Raw genomic sequence first — 21,054 nt, 5'->3', positions numbered from 1 at the left:
CAAAATATAGTTTCATTTCGATTCTTTATGTTGTGAACCCTGAAAGTCGCTGGGAGCGTGCAAGCCGTTGTTTCTGGACTAGCATAGCGGAGGAGTCCTGGCCTTGGTTTGTGTGTGGAAAATGATGGGTTCTCAAAAATCTTGCACTGATGTCTCCATTCTCTTGATGGTAGACTGTGACGGCTTGAAGTCTGCACTTCGATAGCAGACCACATACAACTTCTTTTATCCTTTCGCTGGCTGATTGAACATTGATGCAGAAAATTGGGCAATGTCTGAACGGGCCGAAGCCTGGACCTGGATGCAGTATTGTGACGGTCAGGCGGTAATGTTGTGAATGTGTGTTGACGTTTCGGTCTTCTTGGGAACCTCTGTAACGTCAACGTCATGATGCGTATGCCATAAAGAACGAGTACCATAGCACCTCTCCCCAAAAAAAACAATCCACCTCAACCTTGGCCTCTTCCTCCACCTCGCCCACGCCCATGCCCTCTTCCGCCTCCCCTTCCCTGTCCACCGCTCCCTCGTCCACGATCACCACCTCCCCTTCCACCGGTGCCGTGACCAGCTTGCCCACCCCCGCGTCCGCCACGCGGCCCGCCACCCTGTTGGTGCTGTTGTTGCTGTTGTTGTTCTCTCGCGAGCTCGATGACTTCTTCAGGGACCCGGAGGTATTTGATCTAGATGGTATTGTCAGTTGAGAGGACATGTAATCGTGAAAGCAGCTCTTCATTATGAGACAGAGCAAGACTGGAACTCAACCCGGAGCTGAAGCATGAAAGACATCGCACAGCTCTCGGATTGCATTGGTCGCACAATCTAGGGGAGTCAGAACGCACATTATTCCCTCTCACGTAACATTCTGGCAGCCTCCAGAATCTATCTCCCTCTGGACTTGTCTGCACAACCTCCTTCAGCGTCAAGTTCATCCACGTATCGCAGTTTACTAGATGACCATTGAGGGTTTCGCCGTTTTTCAGTTCGACCAGCATGGGATGGCCCTGTGCAGCCGTTAGGAGGCCTAAAGGGAGCATCGTTGCCCAGTTGTCCGCAGCTTCGGACTTAGTGTGGCCGTAGTTTTGATGTGCGCTAGAATATCTTCCAATCCCTTGCGCGATAATCCTAGTTGCGCGTCACGAACGGCGGCACGAGTAGTTTTTTTTCTTGTAATGGGTGATCACAGCAGGTGATTATTTTGATACTGAAAGAACCAACCTGTGGCCTCATTGGCTGGAGGTGGAGGGCTTTGGGGCAAGCTGGTCGAAGTCTTGGCATTATCCCTTACATAAGCATGTTGTCACGTGCACCACGGGTTGCGCAGTTCAGGTTGCGGTAGGTTGTGTAGCGGAAAGAAAAATCCAATGCTTATGACCTCGAGCATTATTACTTACGCGAGCCCGCCAGCAAGAACACCACAACACACCTCAAAGGCCGATCTTTCCCCCAGGTCACTCAACGCTCGGAGCCGGAAGCGTTGACGCGGCCGAGCAGATTGTCGGGGCTGTGCATCGCATGTCCGTGTCCGAGGCGAGCAACCAAACCTCAAAAGGCCCAAGCGGCTTCTGGCGCGATCCTCCAAGTCTCCAAGCCTCCAAGCCTCCAAGCCTCCCCTCTTCCACCTCCTTCAGGCCCAACTTCAGGCTCAGGCTCCAGCCAAAACGAAAGAATCCCATCCTGCCGCCAGTCCGCTCTTTTCCTCCTCGATTCTTGATTCCCCTCCTCCATACTCTTCGGGCATCAGAATATGGAGTTGTGAGGCCAAAAAAAGTGAGCAATTTGCTCCCAAAACTTACTGGGGAGCATGCCATTCAATTGAACCATAATTTGTACCGTTGGATCATCAGTGTTTCTTTCCTGGCATAGTTCTACTCATTCGTACTATCGTACTATCTTGTGTTGTTTTGTTCGATCATCGGTCCCAAAATGAGGTCTTCTTGGACTCGCGTGGCCACTTTGTTTTCTGCGCTGGCGTCGGCGTCTCTCCTTCCTGCTTCTTCCTCTTCTCACCCGGTGGCAAAAGACATCACGACTGTTGCTGGTACAACAGGTAGTGGACGCTACCCCCACAAGTCTTGTTGTTGGCTGACTAGCCATAGATCCTGATCATCTATCCATTCACTTCCACGCTCCCTGTCAAGAATGCTTTGACGACACAAAGGATGGAGTGGTATGTTCGATCAGGTCATGTCTTTGGTTGGGGTGTCATTGACATTGGTGTGCACAGGAACTAACCCTTGAGATCGACTCTGCCGAAGAGGAGTGCTCCAATACCCCTCCTCGTCTCAATGGTCTTCCTCTCATTCCCCTAAACGCTGGCAATAACGTTGCCAACGGCCAGATCGCCTTTACATCAAAGCCTTCCGATGGCTCAGACGAGCGGAAGGTCAATGCTTCCTGGGAATCAACCTGTCTCAAGGGCGAAGCTTCCATAATCTCTGTCCGATTTGAGGGCATCGTGGGAAGCGATCCTTTCAAAGATACCTCTGGATTCACTACCTCGTTCAAGCAAAAAGGCAAGCCCGCGGTCCTGCGTCTCCAAGATAAACCTGTCGCTCAAGTCTCAGAAAGCCTTTGTGACGAGTGGCTCTTGTCAGAAGACCAGAGACTCTCGGTTACTTCCAACGTCTCTGACCCTATTCCCTCACCTGACACAACGTTACAAGCAGAGTACTCTCGGCTCGAAGAATTGAGAGGTGAAATGGGAGCCCTTCATGAGCAGATACGCTCAACAGAGGCAAAAATTATGTTTCTTCTCAAGCAAGAGTTCAAAGCTTGCTCAAACATGAAATGCTTGTGGGACACTGCCATGAGCGAAGTCCCAGCCATCGCCAAACTTATTAGCTCTCACTTTACCCATCACAGACATCGACTCAGCGGTTGCAAAGACGGTGATGCACAAACACCTTGTTCCGCGGACAATCAGGACAGCTTTGGAGTCGATAGCAGTCTACAAGGAGACGCTCCAGAGGAAGCGCCTGTTGCAGCTGATGTCGAGGAACCTGTCACGGTGTCTCAGACGCCAGCAGAACCATCAGCTACATCAAGGTCGCCGCCACCAGCGACTCCCCCTGCGCAACACAACAAACCTGAACCAACGCCCATTCCGGACGAACCAAATAACGATCGACCTCACTTTCCATTCACACATGGGGATCACCCTCCTTTTCAACCGCCTCACGGTCCACCTCCAGGATTTCGACCGGGTCATCATGGTCCGCCTCCTGGGTTTGACCCTCATAGCCATCCCCACGGACCACCACCGAATCTCCGACCTTTTGCCAATGAAGAACGACGCGCATTGGAATACCGCATCGGGCTGGCAATTCTTCTTCTCGTTTTACTGGTCATACTCTCTGGCCTGGCCATCCGTGCAATAATCCTGTTCAGAGATCCTCGACGAAGAGCTGAGCGCGCAGCCAGATGGGAAGAGCGTCGAACCAAGAGGCTCTACCGGAAAGCTGCCTGCAAGCATAAATGGAGGACATGGTGGAAAGGTTTCCGGTTCCGAAACCAAGGCACCAATGACTACGGGGAGAAGCGAGAAATGATCCTTGACCGGGAAGACCTTCTGGAAGAAGATGACGGATTGCAAAAGGAAATCCGTACACTTCGAAATGCTTCCGATTTCGTGAGAGACCTTGTGCAAGCCGAAGAAGGCCGAGCAAGGTCGGGGTATCGTGGTCATTGTGATCGGGATGGATTCGAACCTGCAGAGCTCGATGCTGGCATCGGTAGCAGCAGCCTTTCCGACACCGCCCCGTCATACGTGGCACCTCCACCTCGATACGAAGAAGAACTTGAAGGAGAAATAGTCGTCGTCGAGGATTTCCGATATACACCCAGCAATACGGACGATACTCCGGAAAGCAGCATCATCGACTGCAGCCCAAGGCTGAGTTTGGAGACCGGCAGGTCGACCATCGCCACAAAAGATGCTCACGAGTAGCTGGTGATCCAGCCTCATGGCTTTAAAAGGCCGTTCGTCGAGGTGCCTGGATATGCGATTATGCTCCTGGTACATTTTCGGCGAATGTGGACTGAACATTTCTTGATATAGTTTTCCCAAATTTGTAGATTAAGCCAGGTGAGCTAGGCGTTGTTGCATTGAAGTTGTCATATCTCAGAGTCTGTTGGACAATTCGATGTTTTTGTCTATCACAGTGCAGTTTAGAATCCAGGGAAAGCCATCTATAGGGGGGCTGATTTGGGACACCAACTTGGATTTTGCGGGTGGTTCAGCCTTGGTAGTACCAGTAGTAGGACGGCGAGGCGATCTCCGGAAGCGGACGGAGTAATAGGTAGAAGGAGAAATGATACGTTTATTCAAACATTTCTGGGACCTTTCCATTGTCTTTGTCTTCCTACACATCACTGAGTGATCAAACTCTCAAACTCCAAATCGTGAACAGGCCAACACACGTTTTGGGCCGGACTCTCCGAACATGAGCATCTGTCTGACACATCGAGCACTTGCCTGGGTACGGGATATGTCCCCTCTCTCCTCTTGCTGACAATTTGATCTTCCGCAGTAACCCTGCCTGGGCTGACTAGTCGCCGCGTTCCTGATTGCCCATGGACGTCGCTCGCTCGCCGTGTCTGTTTTGACACGCCTACTTAAACATCCCCTATGGCAGACCAGTCTTGACTCTTTTCATGCTGAAGCCGCGGCAGCAATCCGGACAATGACGTTTGCCAACTGGTCCGGCGCCGTGGTGTTGGGAGCGTGTCCCGTGTTGAGAGTGTGGACATCGACATCCCTCCCGCTCTCCCTTTGGATCTTTTCTATGTAACCCCGTTGCATTTCCGGCGGGATGATCATGTCGTTCTCGCACACGATGTACGAGACCGGCACATGCTTGTACCCGGCGTGCGTGATCTCGCCGGCGAAGCTGACGGCTGAGTGTCGGGTCATGTGCTTAACCACCGCCACGGCCTTGTCGAGTTCAAGGTCGGGAAAGGTGGCTTGGGCGATGGTCTCGATGCCCACGAGTCGATGGAAGCCGTCCTGGAGGTTTAAAAGGGCCCCTTCGTTAATTCCCACTACCAAGAGGATATTGTGCATTGGGGGAATAAATGGACAGAGGCCCATACATACCTTTCCGTACTCGACCATTTCAGTCGGAGCGTCCCCAAGCATGCTCGTCACTGAACTCCCCTCCGACGGTACGTGGGCAGTGAGGTAGACGATCCTCACGACACCACCGGGCTGTCCACGCGCTTCTCGTTCAGCTTTGCTCACTTCTTTGAGCGCCTCCGTGCCCACGACGCCGCCGTACGAATGCGCCACGACCACGACGTCCTGCCCTCGCTCCGCTAGTTTCTCGATGATGGCCCGGAAGAACGCAGCGTCGTCATCTAAGGTCGCCGGCTCTTCGGGCGGATTGCGACTTGCCGACGGGAGGTTGTTGACGAAGACTGAGCCCGATTCGCCGCCGCGGAGGGCTTGGATCTTGTCGACTAGATCGTAGTACATTGGCGCGGTGGTGAAGGATCCGGGGATGATGATGATGGAAGACATCGACGAGGCCATCTTGCTCGCCTGCTCGGTTGGTTCGAAGAGATATTTGGGTAGATGACACGCCTCTAGGTGGACGTTGATGGATGGGTCTTACTGATATAGGTCAGTTCAGTCCTCTGTTTCTTTTCCTGACGAATTAAATGCAAACGGTCCAAGTGCATGCCCCCAGGAAATCTATCTCAAAGCGCTTTCCTCCCCTGTTAGTATTTGTATTAATACCACAAACAACCCCCAATCAGGAATGGATATTTGTAAGCTCCTTGTTCTTTCTTTGTTTCTTTCTTTCTTTCTTTCTTTTTTTTTGGCAGCAAACGGTCTCGCCTACCTCCAAGTCGTGATCCGACGTTGGTGTCGTTCGTCCGTTTTCACAATGCTTTCTTGTGTACCCGAGATTGCTCGAAGAGAGGGATAGTTATGCACTTGATGAAGGCAGGATGCCTGAACTGCTGCCCAAGGGAGGCAGGGTGCGTTTTGGAGGCCTTAAATGCTCCAGGTCTCTCCCAGTTAGCTTCGCGACTGCTACATGCGTCGAGAGGGAGGATTTGGTAAATGCAACACCCCCGCGTTTGGCATACTGGGCATTTCACGAATCATCTCGCACTCGCTGGCTTGGCTGCATAATGTGGTGGCCCAAGCCGCTTCCGTTAACGTTTCGTCTCTGCTGGTCGCCAAGAGCGATATAGCTCAGACCACTTACTGCTTCCCTCCAAGCAAAAAGGCGCCTGTACTTTGCTATGGTCGCAATGGGTGTGAAGACAAATCAGAAAATGTCGTAAAGCCTGGTAAGAGAAGATATTGGTCGTGACCAAGCTGGTGTTTCAGCCTCATACGAACAGATACGACCCTCCTATTTCGATCAGGTAGATGTACCGTGACAACATTTGGATGGCTGCAGTAGAATGAGGCAGGGAGGAAAAGAGAGATGGGCTTCAGCACAACTTCAAATAAGGCAAAGTTTCTCGAAAGTTGGAGCTCCCGTCGTTGCAATCTCCGAGACATGCTAATGGCTTTCACCACATGCGGCTTTCGGACACCAACCGAAAGGAAACCGAAACCTTTGAGTTCCCATGCATCTCAACACAGGTTTGACATATCCTTCAGCATAATACGCATGAAATTTCGTATCCGTATCGTCCTTGCGTTCGTCGTTAAGCCGAGGAGCGCTGCCGATAAATCCCAATCACCATCCTTAACGCTGGCTTTGACCTGGCGATTATATCAATGAGCACCCAGTGTCCTGACATGTACTGTCATGTCTTGAATTGAAACAGCCCTCCTCGGGAGGTCAATTTAGATCCTAGCAAGGCTGGAAAGGAGACCGTGAGAGGAATATCAAGACCGTTGATGGACTGGTCTAATGATGCTTCAGTCTCGATTGGCTAAGGAAGCCGATCTCTATATTGTTCACGTACAGCCATCGACCATACCTCGTTGCTCTTTTGGAGACAAGCCCGAATGAAACTGCTCAGGATATAGATGGACAACCCAGGACCTCCTGATACCGTGTAAGTCTTCTCAGTTTCAATGAGTGACAGTGAGGTAATTTCGTACCTGACCACACCTCCTAGTTACCATCAAGACTTGGACTCAGTCATTCCATGATCAGCTGTGCAAGCATCTCACCGCGTCCGTCTCTTACAAACCTCGACGACAGGCCAATTGCTCGGCTGCCATATTATCAGGTTCAGCCTGCCAATCGGCTAGAATATATCCCGCTCGGGCCAATTTACGCGAAGCTCGAGATAAATCAACAACCCATACTCATGATTCTCTCAGTAAGATTGTTCTCTGAACAAGTATGGGCATCACCCAAGTGGTGATCAATAATAGACCCGGCTACACTAAACCTAAACGGGACGCTACCTTTAAAGCAGCATGCATCTCAGGACTTGCATTTTCTGCTTCATTTTGTCGCCGAGCATTGCGTTCAAGCGACTTCTATTCTTTGCAGAAGCCTCATAGCCGCACACTCAGCTATGAATAGCCGATGCACAGGTCCTTGATCCGTCATGGACTGAGGCAAAGCTTTTGCACTGTCGCCGCCCCTCACGGTGGCCGGCTTCACTGGACATCCACGCAAACCTCCCATTCTACACGTCAACCCAATGGAGGCACAAGCGACGCGAAGCAGAAAAGAAGGCCTGTGAAAACCGAAGACCTATCCTCCTCAGACCTGACATTTCCTGCGAACGTGAAGTTTCAAGGATTTCCCCATCTCGAGCAAGCCAAGAAGCAGCAGCTGGAAGAGGTCGATGATGACACTGACGGTCGAGGACCAACAGCGAGTCGAGCATCAAAGGCCGATCTGTGCCATGGAACGGAAGAGACGCAGAGGAAGCAGAAAACACATTGTGACTTAACGGACGGCTTAGACCGAGGGGAGAACTACGCGAGTTGGTCGGAAGATTCAAGTGCGGAGGGTCGTGGTGACCAAAACGCCTCTTTGCCCAACCAATCTCACGGACCCCTAAGCCGCTCGAAAATTCCAATTATCAAGATCCAGGGAGCGCAGGATGGCCACGAGAAGCCAACAGTTATCGAAAGACCATATATGAGGAGACTCCGCAAGCCTAAGCGCTTTCGAGAACTTCTGTCAGAAGCAAAGAGATATGGTGCAGACAGCACCAGAAGCATAGACCTCAACAGCGGCAGGCCCAAGAAGACATTAATCAGGAGCGCATTGACCACAGCGGTCCTCGAAGCGGAACTGCGATGGATAGCGAAGAACACACCGCACGCTCGAGCCGTTCGCAACATTTTGAAGATCCTGATTCAAGACCGGAAAATCAGGCCGGCCCCAGACCACTATGAGGCGCTCATCCTGGGGCAATGTTTTCCAGAGTACGGCTCTATCGAGAATGTCAAGTTGATCCTCCAGGAAATGGAAAGAGAAGGAATCCCCCTCGAAGTGCCCATCCTCCTGGCAGTGTTGACAGTGCTTGCTGTTCATCCCGATACAAATCTCCGCACTTCCATTGTCGCACGTCTTACGAAACAACAAATTCCCGTCCACGATACACACGCCCACCTGAACATTCTGTGCTTAATACGTGAGGGACAATTAGAACTCGCAACCGTCGAACTTGAAAAGCTTACTCAGAAGACATCGTTCATCGGAGGAAGTAGGGACAACACGCCCGTTCCGAAATGGCTTTGGACCATTTACATCCACGCTATCTGCGATGTGCGGCGTGACTTTGACGCTCTGTTACAGCTTCTATACAGGCTCTCGGACTCAGGCTTTCTCTTCCCGAGGCCTACACTGCTACACTTGCTCCTGAAAGCGAGTGAACATGGCGACCCGCATGTCACGAAATTCATCTGGTATGGATATGTGACGGAGATGCATATCATTCCTAACGAAGACATGTGTATGTCCGTCTTGCGACTCGCCGTTGGAGAGAAGGATGTGAAGCTGGCCGAATCGGTCGCAGTAGTGCTGGAGAGCGTAGCGGGGAATAAGACCACGTATCCGACAAGCTTGGAAGATCAAGGACCTAGTTCACGGCAGGAGGTCAGCAGGTTGACGTTCGATTCACCTGAGCTTCTGGGGCATGAGTCGGAGGCAGGACATCAGCAGGAGCACTCGCCTTCTGTTGGCAACGACAGCGACAGCGATATCGAAGCTTCTAAGAACGCTGTGAGGCCAAGCTCAGGCCCTTCTGAAACCATGCCGCCCACTTCCTCACTTTACCACGCTGATCTAGCGACCGCCTTCTCAACACCACCTACTTTACCTAATCCCTCCGACCCACCTCCGCCACCACGCCCTCTTCCTGCCGAAGCCCTCTCCCTCCTTGCTGAGCTGGGGCTTACCGGTTTTGAGGTCACTGACTTCGACGCCGGTGGCAAACCTCTCAGCTTCCGCAACGGTAAACTCGTCGAGCGCGGTGGAAGACCTGGCCGGAGAAGAAGAAGAACCTTCAGGGCTATCTTGTACCCGTTGTTTAGGGAAGAAGCTGGACTTTCTGGGGCGAGATTTGATCCGCGGCTTGCGTTGCTGCAGGGTTGGGATTGGAGAAAGAGGTGACGTTCCCGCCAGCTGATATGGGCCAGCAAGGAAGGATTATTTGAAAACCCTCTAGCTATCACAAGGCGTGCGTTTGGAATATCTCAGAAGAACCATTTGGATTGGAGCAGAACGATGCTGCTCCCTCTGAACGAGACTATGGAGACATCGGTACGTCGTTTAAAGACGTTTAACTTGTGTGGCAATCAGGGTCGATATATTCCTTCCCACGACCTCACCCACAAAACCAGAATGGATGAAAAAAAAAAAAAATCAAGAATCAAAATGCAAAAACTTAACGCAGAACAGTCAACCTCTGGTCTGTGATAAGCGAAACTCACCCTTTCGGGTTGGTTTTTCTCGGCCGGTTATACTACAGATTCTATACAGTTGAATCGATCGGCGCGGGTGTCGAATCCAGGTCCTGCTGCCTGCCAACCCGTTATTTTTAGTTCGTCCTGACAAGACCCAGATTTAAATGTCGTCGGTTCGGTTCGAATCGAGGCCCTGACGCCTGCTAGCCCGGTGCTAGTTCAACCTGACAGGGCCTGGACTTGATGTAGAGGACTTGTTCGGACTCGGTAATCGCCCTGGTCGAGGTAGGGGGTCTTTGTGTGACAGGAAATTGAGCACAATAAATTTAAATGTAACAATTCTCTGGTAAAGTGTGGGTGGGTGTATATATGTTTGGACTAGACCCGTGTTGGTGTGCGCGAGGCTGAGCGGAGTGAATATAGGGGAGCACGACTTCCTCATCTATCTTGGCTATGTCTCGGGCTCCAGGATCTTCATCCTCTTCCTATTAGTAGTCAGCAGTGGAATGCCCTCCTGTATCGAAACCTGAACTGGCTAGACGTGCCACTTCCCTATTCATTCCGCTGCGGCGATCCAACGAGCTTTGAACATTACGTCCTCTGAGCGATGCCTGTTGTTTATGTGCAATTTCGATGTAGACCCCCGATCCCTTTTATTTCTACTTCCCTATTCTCCTGAACTCAATGTCGCCTTCCCCCCCCTTCAGCAGCCTCTGGCAACATGACGTCCACCACCCACGGCGCATTCATCGGCCTATATCTGAGATTCACGATACTCGCGTTCACGAATAGCGTCTCCCTGCCGAAGTTCAAACCTCCCCCGTCGACGGCCATGCACTTCCGCCGCACTTGGTCATCGTATGGATCAGGCAGGAGAAGCGTCTCACCGGCATTGTTGTGCTGCTGGAGTTGGTGCGGGTACATGTAGTAGCTGCTTGGGTTTGTGCTGGGATGGTACGGTGGAATTGGGCTGGATTTGGACGACGCTGCTAGGTTCGAAACGGATGGGAGTATTTCTGGCTCGCCTTCTTCTTGGACCTTCTTCGGCTGCCTTCTACTCTCAGTGGTGGTTGAATGCAGCGGTCCAAGCCCCGCGACAGACTTCGCGGCGGAACCGTTCTTTGGTTTGTCCTCCCATCTCCCAGTCCCATCGCCAGCAAAAGTCGACGACGGTGGATCTCCCGTCGTGCAGACTTGCTCCGGCCCAACAACATCCCCGGCATCCCATCTCTTCATGACAGCGCCCCAAGCCTCGTGGATGTGTCCGAAGCAATGGATGCGAGGTCGACACCGCTCGACCGCGTAGCGAAGATGCTTGCAGCCCACGTTTTGTCCACCCACATCCTCGCCCCGCCACACCTTGTCCAGAATGCCCTTCGGAGGGCCGTGCGTGATCATGATATCGATGTCGCCGTGGTCCGGGACAGGATTCTCTGGCTCGCCACCGCCTTCCTGGCGCAGGTTGAACCTGTCGATGCTCCGCGGGTATCCGAACGCCCAGTTGCAAAACGCGGGCTGATAAGCGCTGGCGTAGACGGTCAGTCGTGCGCCGTTGCGCAATTCAAACCCCGCAACGCCTTCCTCAAGATACCGAATGCCTGCTTCCTTCGCCTGCGGACTGGTATACAGCTCGCGGATCCCATCCAGGGTTTGCTCCGAGTAGGGTCCATAGTCGGCGTGCTTGTCAGGAAAGCGGCGGTAGTAGTCTCTGTCCAAGGTGATGTCGTGGTTCCCTGGGACCACGATCTTCAGGTCCGCGGTGGCGGACGTGAGCAGTTCCACGGCTGCTTCGTGCTGCGAAAGCTTGCCGTTCAAGGTGAGGTCGCCGCAGTGGATCAGTACGTCAGCGGAGGGGAGTGGATGGTGAAATGGCACTGGAGACATTTCCTTGGCTGGCAAAGGCAGTTGGGCGTGCGTGTCCGAGATGATGAGGATCCGTGTTGGGATCATCTTGCCGCTCTGTCGGTTTTGGAAGTCGTCGTTGATGTTTCCCCCCTTTAGACAAGGACATCCAGAAAGTTCCAAGAAAGTCCTCCAGCGCTTTGCCAAAATCTAGCGGGAATGGGCGGGAGGGAACGGATTATCGAGGCTATAAAGGTCGACCGCGTCTATGTGAGCAGGCAGTTTATAAATTCCCTTGATATCTGAATTTGACAGATCAGACTCCAGATGAAGGGCAGGCTGAAACCAAAGGAGCCACCAACAAGATTCAAACCTGAAAAAAAAGAGTGCCGCCTGTATTGTACGACGAACAACAGGTGACAAACAGTTGTGGAAGTTGGATAAAAAGAGGGAGTGATTCAGGAAGAGTTCAAGGGCTAAGTTCGATATCCATCTTGCCAAACCACGGCATGGAAATGTTCGAGACAATCCCAGCTAAAGGGACATGTTTTCAGAATCCTCCTCACATCCCCCTCTATGCACACATAAAGTAGCATCGACTCGAAAGAACTGCCGGCTCACTTGTAAGAGACCATTTGATCCAGCCTGGAACCCCATCGCTAATGATACACGCTCGAAGAAGAATACCGGTAATCCCCCTCTATCCCGCATGTTCGACAATCTCGCTGACAAGGGACCCGTTTTTGATCACACTGCGTATCTGCTCGGGGAATGGCAACTCTTTGCTGTCGTCTTCTGTTTCATCTTTGGGAGGCAACACGGCATTGATCGCGCTGCATTTGCTGGTAAAGATTTCCGTGCCCAAGCTTTCATTCGACAGGTAGATCTGCGCACCATCCACCTGATCAAGTAGAATCGTTGGCACCACTCCGTCAACTTGAATCTGAATCTTCGGCGCTTTGATCACGTCCAGGCTAGAGACCAGCGAGTCTACAAGGATTGAGAGGTTTGTACAGTTGTCGATAGAGATGGCGTTGGCCTTGCCGTTGACTTTCAGAACACATTTGTTGCACTTTGAGATTAGAATGCTGTGGTTAAGCTCTGCAGGAATCTCGATAACCTCATTCTGAGTGTTTTCGAAGTTTTCCACAATCCATTTGTTCCCATCGAGTTCCTTCCGGCCCGGTTTCTTAGACCTCATGCTGTCAGGTTTCTTGTTGGGAACAGGAGACTTGCCACGTCCTGTAAGTGATGTCTGGGATTCGGATCGATGCGGTACCGCAGAGCTGCCTCGAAGTGATGGGTTTTTGTGAGTCATTTCTGATTTGTCGACCTTTCTCAATCCTGCAGTGACGGCAGAACCTTGATTGATCTGGTTGAAGACGGCCGACATGTCTCCGCCTTGTGAAGCAGCGCCAGGTGGTGGCAGCGGAGGGGCTGGAGGGCCATCATCGTCGAATTTTGGCAGAGGTGGTGGCGGCGGAGGAGGAGGAGGTGGGGGACCTCCAGCAGCCATTGGCCCTTTCTGAGTTGCTGCGCCAGACTGTATTTGTTTCAGAGCCTCGAGGGCATCAATGCCGTCCTTGGTGTTCCAAGTGAGACCGGTGGGAAAGTATTCTTTGACGTATGCGGCAAGGGAGCGAAAGACTTTGTAGTACGCCTGGATATATTCAACATGTGACTTGTCCCTTGATGTTTTGTCAGTAACTCATACACAGAGCAGAACGACCTTGGGTCCGCGTACTTGTCCTTGTACTCTTTCAGAATCTTATTCCCGTCTATAGGATCAGTCAGTGACATGGTCAAAGCATGAAACTGATCTCAACCTGGAAACTCCCCGCATGGAAAGTGCCAGATATGAGAGACAGACCCCATGGCAGGACGCCACTTACAGTATTGAGCACCTCCTAGGGTATCCGTCACAAAATCGCCTGGTCTCTTTTCCACAATCCAGCCCAAGGCGACGATCCCCTCTGACACAGCGCTCAGATGAGTAAATAGCGGAGACGGTCGGTTGGCTTCCCGGATTTCGTCGACAGTTGAGGTGTGCCGGTGAAGTTCTGTCATCAACTCAGGAGGCTGTGGATCGGGCTTCTTTGCTTTAGCCGCGACAAGCAGATATGTTCGTTCGGCCTCAAACGCCTCCTTGACAGCTTTGGCTTGTTCCTCTACAAGACCGCCAATCTTCTCGCTGGCCTTGACAAAAGCCACAACATCTTCGTCGATTATCTGATTGAAGGCCTCGACCGATTTAGGCAAGGGTTCTGGAGGGGTCGCTGCCTGCTCAGGGGTGCCAGCAGAAGCGGAGGGAGGTGACAGAGCACCAGCGATCCCATTTGAGGCGGTGGCCCCCGGACCATCTATGGCAGTTGCAATGTCTTCAAGTCGTGAAGTGGCAGCTTCCAGTCTAGCCAGGCAACGCAGTTAGCAAGGTTATATCCCATTGAGGCTCTTGAAGAGATGCCGGCGGGACGGCGGTGAAGCCAAGTTCGCATAAGGAAATGACTACAAACCTCTTAATGAGAGTTGTTAGATTGTGCATGTTCCCTTGCGCCGCCATGGTGAAAGAGCGCACTAAGTGATGTATCCAAAGAATAGGTGTTTGCGGATCTTACACAGGACAATTGTCCCAGAGTTGCAATGGGAGCCGCTCCGGCTAAACACTGGCAGTGAATCACAGCTTGTAATGGCAAGCCATGGTTGGCCATGGGCGCCTTGCGTCATTCGCGTCATTCGCATCACCGTACTCAGTCCGGCGGAGGGGAAAGTATTTTGACGCCAGAATGCTCGCCGGCTAGGAACTTCACTGAACGCATCCAGAGCCCAACCCACAGCTCTAAGATCTGGGGGCTTCATTCGCCCTCCAAAGGGTCTCTCAGCCACGCCAGATCTCTCCACTCGGTCAGCGGACATAAGCGATGCTCATCTTGCTGGGAGATCTTCTGCATATTCCACGATGGCACCAAGTCGTTACACAAGCTAACGTCACAAATGTAGCTCGCCCGGACGACTTCTGCTTCCGAGTGACCTCTTCGTGGTGATCGATCGGCTCTAGGAAAGGATGGCTGTGGGTTCGCGACAGATGATGAAATGGGAGACTGCTCAGGATGGCTTGGACAATCTGAAGAGATCCACTTGCCCAATTCCCATTCCGGGCGAGGACGAAGTGCTGGTCGAGGTTCACGCAGTGTCTCTGAATTATCGAGACACCGAAGGTACGTTGTTTCCGAACCAGTTGCCCTCTGACGGCGGCGGTGGAGATACATTTGCTAAACTCGTTGTCTATTCATGATTAGTGGCAATGGGCCTTTACACTCACCACAAAACAATTGGAGCCAGTCCAAATGTCGTCCCCTGCTCTGACATGTGCGGAATTGTGGTTGGGCTGGGAAATTCCAAACGAAGCGGCTGGAACCTTGGAGACCGTGTTCTTTCCATTTTCAACCAAACACATCTAACCGGTCAGATCAAAGAGAAGGACATGGCCTTTGGTCTTGGCCTACCTCTTGATGGTGTACTCCAGCAATACCGAGTCTTTCCAGTGACGGGGTTGGTCAAAGCGCCTGATTATTTGAATGATGAGGAAGCATCCACTCTGCCTATTGCAGCACTTACAGCATGGATGGCTATCAACGGATCGAGACCCATCAACTCTCCGGGTGGGCATGGAGAGACAATTCTGCTCCAAGGCACCGGTGGAGTTTCCATAAGTGGCCTGCAGATTGCGCATGCAGTTGGTGCAAGGAGTGAGTGACATCTACAAGCATCTTTTACGGACTCTGACATCTCTCAAGCAATCATAACCTCCTCTTCCGGTGCCAAACTTTCTCGTGCTGAGGCGTTGGGAGCCACGGTCACTATCAACTACCGCAAGAGTCCTGACTGGCAGAACGTCGTCATGAACTTGACCAACGCCGAAGGTGTCGACATCATATTTGAGACCGGAGGCGCGCAGACCCTGGGGAAATCATTTGATTGCGTCTCATTTGGAGGCCTCATCAATTGCATCGGTTATCTAAGCGGGAAGCAAGACGATGCTGCCGATCGCACCAATACGAATGTTCTGGCGCTGCGGCGCAATGTTACGCTCAAAGGAATCGTCAACGGGCCCAAAGACAGATTTGAAGAGATGTTGCGCTTCTACGAGTCGAAGAAGATCAGGCCTGTGGTCGACAAAGTGTTCCCCTTCGATGCAGCCAAAGAAGCGTTCCAGTACTTGTACGGAGGTGGGCACTTTGGCAAGGTTGTCATACGGGTAAGTTCTTGAAATATGTCGGGGATTGACGTATGCGCGGGCCAGGACAATATATAAAGCACAATACATAGACTTTCACGAGGCTGAGCGTCTCTTCGCCCGGTATGGCTCTTATTCGACCCCAGGCATGCTTCGAGGTTTGACGGACTAACCGAGCTCGCCCACCTAATGCGCATCGATCATACTCCTGAAGCTTGTAAAAGCACGCTCAACTTCGGATCCTGACTGGTCAAATGGTGTCTTTTGCAGAGAGCTACCGAGCCGAGAGTAGGCGCTAGGGCTGGCCCTTATTAAAGCGGTCCTTTAAACGGTTCCGGACCCGCGACGCTTTCAAACTGGAAACCGTTCAGGGCTTAGCTAACGAAAACAGCCATTGCGGGGCTAGTCGCGCAGACGAACAAGGCACAAGACTCCCATCACACGATGAATTCAACGTTTTCTATTCCGTTTGCCTTTTGTTTCTGTCCTTGACTAACGAAGCCGAATGCTGAGTCCCAATTGCGGAGTCGAGCAATATGTCAGAATCTACAAAAACTGATCGTGCCGGCGCAAACGCTGGCCAGTCGTGCCGCGAATGTCGTCGTCGCAAAGGACGTTGTGATGGCAGGATGCCAGTGTGTTCAGTTTGCCAGCGGTACAATCGACACTGTCTGTACGACAAGCACAGCAGATCATCTTTAACGAGGAAGTCAGTGTGATAGTCCTTCCCGCCACGCCCTCGGCAAAGTATTCGGGGCTAAATGCATACACAGGCACTTGACAGAGGTTGAGGAGCGGTTGGAAAAAGCAGAAGCACTGTTGAAGACCTTTTTCACCGATGCTGAACTGTCGCAAATGCTTGTTCATGGTATCACCAACAAACATGATGTCCCATCGAGGCCGGCAACCGACGCGACGACGAGTACTTCTTCCCAGGCAGCTACATCAGGCTTCCCACCTGGGACCTCAACCCCTTTACCAGCACCGGGCTCAGCGCACCGCCAACAGGGGCGTTCTCAATCTTTCTCTACGATTGGCGGGGAACCGGATCATAAGGTCAATTTGAGCTATCTCGAATCTCCCGTAGATTCAACGTCCAATGTCGCCGACAATTCCACTTTTCCACTAGAGAATCTCCCAGCTGCCGACGACGATTTTGAATGGGATGAGCGGGAATCTTCTTGGAATATTGCGGATCCTCGTACAGGGAACTCAGCTTTTGGAGGTGATATCGACGCTGAAATCCCTAAGATCACGGACGGTATGGCCACATTGACTGCTGATGACTCAAATGCTGGCTTCCTGGGATCAGTCTCAGGTTCTGCTCTTCTGCGGCTCATATGGATGAGCACAGGCGCCGAGGATAAGGCCGATGGCAAAAGCGAACGGCGTGAAAGCCTAGAGCAACTCTTCAGCCATCGCTCGAACGATTATCCGGCGACGACTACGCCGTGGCTCCGGGCGCAACCTCTGCTCACTCGAGCGGTGGTCGACACTCTCATCGACGCCTACTTCGCGCTTTACCACCCGACCTTCCCCATCCTCCACGAAGTTTCATTCCGGGAACAGTATGCGAAGCTCAATAGCCGTACTAACGGGAGCACATGGCACACCCTGGCTAACCTCGTTGCGGCTCTCGGGTCCTTCGTGTCGAGTACCTGCTCCGACGATACGCACGTCACTCTTTTCAACGGCGTGAAGGCGAACTTGTCTACTAATTCCTTGGAGACTGGGAGTCTCAGTCTTGTCCAGGCGTTTGCGATGGCCGCAAACTACCTGCAAAAGAGAAACAGACCAAACAGTGGCTACAACTACGGGGGCATTGCGCTACGGCTCGCAATATCGCTAGGCCTCCACAAGGAGTTTCGGGGATGGCAGACTGCCCCATTCCGAAAGGAGATACGGAGGAGGATCTGGTGGTCGCTTTGTGTGCTGGACGTCGGTGCAACTGTGACGTACGGCAGGCCTTTGAACTGGCCTCAGGTAGGAGTCGACATCCCATTTCCGCTGAATATACATGAAAAGGTACGTGCTGTCAAAGTCTCCGCCCTCTTCGCCTGACGAACATCATCCCACAGGACCTTCAAATGGACTCGCCGTCATACCCATCCGAAGTCAATGAGACCACAATCTACACCTATGTTCGGACTCAGTCATCCTATCATCTCCACACCATCAGAATCTACAACCGCCTCATCTCCAATCCCATCCCGTCTGCCGCAGAGTTGATCTCCCTCGATGACGAGCTGATTGAAGGCTGGCTCAGCAGCCTTCCACCATACTACCGGGATGATGATTTACCACTTCCTAATCAATATCTCCTTGGCCATGCAATCAGCCGGTGGCGCTTTCGAATCATGCGCATCATCATGTATCGCCCGTTTTTGATTCGATGGGCACAGGACAGCTTGGACGTCGCTACCGCAACTCCTATCTCACCGTCGCAGGGTGCATCCGCTGAAACAATTGCTACCAAGCGATGCTTCAAGGCTGCCGAGGAATGCATTTCGGCCATCTTTCAGTTTTGGTCTTCCGGAACTCACACCAGGCTCGCGGCTTGGTACGTCTTGTAAGTACCGGATTCTCTGTCTTTTTGTAGTAGCGATGTCCCATTTCGTTTATTGATCCTGCCAACAAAACGTGTCATGCTTATCTATCACTCCCTCTTGCAGATATTTCCTTCTTCAGGCCGCTTTGATACCAATCCACTGTCTGCGACGCAATCCGAGCCACCCAGACGCCAGCTCATGGAGGAATCAAGTCCTGACAGCCCTGAGCATAATCGACGCAATGAATGATCTGAATCCAAGCGCCCCGAAGTGTCGAGATATCATTTACCGACTTTGTGGCGAGAATCTCAGCTCCAAACCTCGAACTCAATCACAACAACCCCGCCCACAGTCCCACATGCAGAGCCAGCAAGACACGACCAGCTCGTGGACGGCCTTTTCCAACACCGATGCCAACTTCAGCACCCATTTCTTTCCCTTCTCGAGTTCTGATTCAACTGACACAGGTATGAATCCCTGGATGACCGAGATCGACACGGCCATCGACGGATACGATATTTACTGCGACCGTCTGAGCCACGCGGCTATGGCCGGGATGGGCCGCCTCAGCAGCGCTGGTGAAGCCGGACCACCAGGCGGTTTTGCGAGTAATGACGGGACACAAATTGGAACAGGGGTGCAGGACTGGGATTGGGGCTTGATGCTGTAGCAAGAGGGCTTTAGTCTTTCAACATACAGGCAACTGGTGACATTCCGGCTTCGCAATAACTTGTCCTCTGAAGACATGAATCTCAACAACTCCGACTCGATATCGAAATTCTGGGATTTCTCGATTCTGCTCGCGTCCATGCTCATACTCCTGTCTGCCTGCGGAGGTTCTAGATCAAAAGGTATCCTCCTTCAGAATGCACCACGGTTCCGGTCTGAAAGCTATTCTTCATCAGGCTCAAATAACTCTCTACCACGTCCTCAACACTCCCAATCTTCCCCAGCAAATTCGTCTTCTTGTACATCTCGGCGAACTGCTGCCTCTCCATCCCCTGTGGTATACTGGAATACAACAACTCGGTCTCAATCGCGCCGGGACTCACCAGATTGACGCGGATGGGGGCCATATCCAACGCCAGTCCGCGTGTCAGGGCCTCTTTGCCGCCACTGGCGCCGATGAAGGGGCCGAATCCGGGGCGTGGCTTGTAGATGAGAGCACCGCTGGTCATGGTGAAGGAGCTCGTGGACGCCTTGTTCAGGTACTTGTTCGCAACCTTGGCGAGCATTATGACGCCGACCAGACGCACGGAGCTCGCCTGGGTCATCAGCTCCGGCGTAATGATGTCGAGGCCCAATTTTCCGGCGAGCCCGAGATCGCCGGCGGTTTCGACGACGTGGTCGAGCTTCTTCGTGCCATTGTCCGTGGCGAAGTCGAAGAGGGCGACGAGCTGTTCTTCGAAGTTCGTTTGGGCACTGTTCAAGTCCACCGTGTGTCCGCGGATGTTTGCCGCATGCTCCGGGTACGAGGCCTTGAGAGTCGACACGGCGGAGGAGACCTTGTCCGCGGAGCGCGAGGCAATGACGACCTTGGCACCGAATTCCAGACACGCTTCCGCGATGCCGTATCCTATGCCGGATGAACCGCCTACGATGAGGACGGACTTATCGTGCAGTTTTGAGAGGTATTTGGAGGGCATCTTTGCGAGGAAGAATCCGAAGATATATATATGTGGTATTATTTGTCTAACTTCCGTGCTGCAGACAGTTCAGGACAGTTCTTGGGCACGATAGGAACGAAGAGGTCGAAATAACGACACAGATGAGATATCTCCGACAGTTTTTTTGTCGAAGCAAGTTTTTTTTCTTTCGTTCACACCGACTTAAATTATCGTCCTCCATAGATCCAATGCTCTCAACGCCCTTTTCTATCGCAGCACCGAGCCCTCTGATTTCCAATGCTGCCAAGGTACGGGGCATATTTGGCCCGACTGAGCGGAAACATTATTGAGAAGGTGAGAGGTGCGAGCGCGGTATGTACATACCCTATATACCTAGGTAGTTAGTATCCAGCGACTTGAAGCTTTGAGGGTTCAAGTCCTCGTTAGCTCGAAGACGTACATTCAAATCACCAATTCGCTGGTACGAGACGAGGTTAGCGTGCATGGAGCCGCTGGGCCTCGGGAGATAGAGAGCTCCAACACCCCAGGCTGCCCGGCCCTGGACATAAGTTGACCTCATGTGGCGTTAACGCCGTCGTCTGGGCCTGGCCGTCCGATGCCCGGACGAAAAGCAAGGCTCCATCGAACGGGCGAGTGGGCGAGGTGTCGGACGGGCTTCTCGGGAGACTCCGTTCAGATCCGAAAGGTTCATTGTTGCGAGCCGCCGAATTTTGAGAAGTGGAGGACTAGCACGTTCCATGGAACTTCTGGGCCAAGTGGTGGTTGGGGAATATGGAGAATAAATGGGTTTTCGTACGAGACAGGAGGCGGCAGCAATGTCGAGTCGGGGCGTGTAAAGGGGATATCTTGCATTAGTAATGCATTCAAAGTCGCTGCAATGGATTTATAAATTTTGCAGAGAAAAGGCTTGGGAGAACGAACAACAGGATCCCCCGCAACCCGCTCATCGTGTATGCCCAT

The 21,054-nt window shown here is 52.3% G+C and overlaps 9 protein-coding genes across 9 annotated transcripts; 4 read left to right on the top strand and 5 right to left on the bottom strand.

Moving 5' to 3' along the window:
- Positions 1–449: 449 nt before the first annotated feature.
- Positions 450–1,034, bottom strand: A1O5_07584 (uncharacterized protein; the record flags this gene model as incomplete). The annotated part of the gene is made up of 2 exons (XM_007748173.1): positions 450–680; positions 840–1,034. The coding sequence occupies 2 exons, from the start codon at positions 1,032–1,034 to the stop codon at positions 450–452; spliced, it is 426 nt and encodes a 141-aa protein (XP_007746363.1).
- An 889-nt stretch (positions 1,035–1,923) lies between these two features.
- On the top strand, positions 1,924–3,946 carry A1O5_07583 (uncharacterized protein; the record flags this gene model as incomplete). Its single annotated transcript, XM_007748172.1, has 3 exons — positions 1,924–2,047; positions 2,097–2,167; positions 2,225–3,946. 3 exons carry the CDS (start codon positions 1,924–1,926, stop codon positions 3,944–3,946), a joined length of 1,917 nt encoding a protein of 638 aa, XP_007746362.1.
- A 705-nt stretch (positions 3,947–4,651) lies between these two features.
- A1O5_07582 (uncharacterized protein) lies at positions 4,652–5,530 on the bottom strand (the record flags this gene model as incomplete). The annotated part of the gene is made up of 2 exons (XM_007748171.1): positions 4,652–5,005; positions 5,096–5,530. The coding sequence occupies 2 exons, from the start codon at positions 5,528–5,530 to the stop codon at positions 4,652–4,654; spliced, it is 789 nt and encodes a 262-aa protein (XP_007746361.1).
- A 1,975-nt stretch (positions 5,531–7,505) lies between these two features.
- A1O5_07581 (uncharacterized protein) lies at positions 7,506–9,548 on the top strand (the record flags this gene model as incomplete). The annotated part of the gene is made up of 1 exon (XM_007748170.1): positions 7,506–9,548. The coding sequence occupies one exon, from the start codon at positions 7,506–7,508 to the stop codon at positions 9,546–9,548; it is 2,043 nt and encodes a 680-aa protein (XP_007746360.1).
- A 974-nt stretch (positions 9,549–10,522) lies between these two features.
- On the bottom strand, positions 10,523–11,791 carry A1O5_07580 (uncharacterized protein; the record flags this gene model as incomplete). Its single annotated transcript, XM_007748169.1, has 1 exon — positions 10,523–11,791. The coding sequence occupies one exon, from the start codon at positions 11,789–11,791 to the stop codon at positions 10,523–10,525; it is 1,269 nt and encodes a 422-aa protein (XP_007746359.1).
- A 592-nt stretch (positions 11,792–12,383) lies between these two features.
- A1O5_07579 (uncharacterized protein) lies at positions 12,384–14,243 on the bottom strand (the record flags this gene model as incomplete). The annotated part of the gene is made up of 4 exons (XM_007748168.1): positions 12,384–13,371; positions 13,428–13,461; positions 13,576–14,090; positions 14,197–14,243. 4 exons carry the CDS (start codon positions 14,241–14,243, stop codon positions 12,384–12,386), a joined length of 1,584 nt encoding a protein of 527 aa, XP_007746358.1.
- A 501-nt stretch (positions 14,244–14,744) lies between these two features.
- On the top strand, positions 14,745–15,950 carry A1O5_07578 (alcohol dehydrogenase; the record flags this gene model as incomplete). The annotated part of the gene is made up of 3 exons (XM_007748167.1): positions 14,745–14,898; positions 14,980–15,429; positions 15,478–15,950. 3 exons carry the CDS (start codon positions 14,745–14,747, stop codon positions 15,948–15,950), a joined length of 1,077 nt encoding a protein of 358 aa, XP_007746357.1.
- Positions 15,951–16,772: 822 nt separating this feature from the next.
- On the top strand, positions 16,773–19,136 carry A1O5_07577 (uncharacterized protein; the record flags this gene model as incomplete). The annotated part of the gene is made up of 3 exons (XM_007748166.1): positions 16,773–17,942; positions 17,996–18,486; positions 18,590–19,136. 3 exons carry the CDS (start codon positions 16,773–16,775, stop codon positions 19,134–19,136), a joined length of 2,208 nt encoding a protein of 735 aa, XP_007746356.1.
- Positions 19,137–19,305: 169 nt separating this feature from the next.
- Positions 19,306–20,112, bottom strand: A1O5_07576 (uncharacterized protein; the record flags this gene model as incomplete). Its single annotated transcript, XM_007748165.1, has 1 exon — positions 19,306–20,112. The coding sequence occupies one exon, from the start codon at positions 20,110–20,112 to the stop codon at positions 19,306–19,308; it is 807 nt and encodes a 268-aa protein (XP_007746355.1).
- Positions 20,113–21,054: the final 942 nt, after the last annotated feature.

Source organism: Cladophialophora psammophila (genome assembly GCF_000585535.1).
Source record: "Cladophialophora psammophila CBS 110553 chromosome Unknown aczJe-supercont1.11, whole genome shotgun sequence".
Classification (NCBI taxonomy): domain Eukaryota; kingdom Fungi; phylum Ascomycota; class Eurotiomycetes; order Chaetothyriales; family Herpotrichiellaceae; genus Cladophialophora; species Cladophialophora psammophila.
This window is presented reverse-complemented; position numbering and strand designations above follow the sequence as displayed.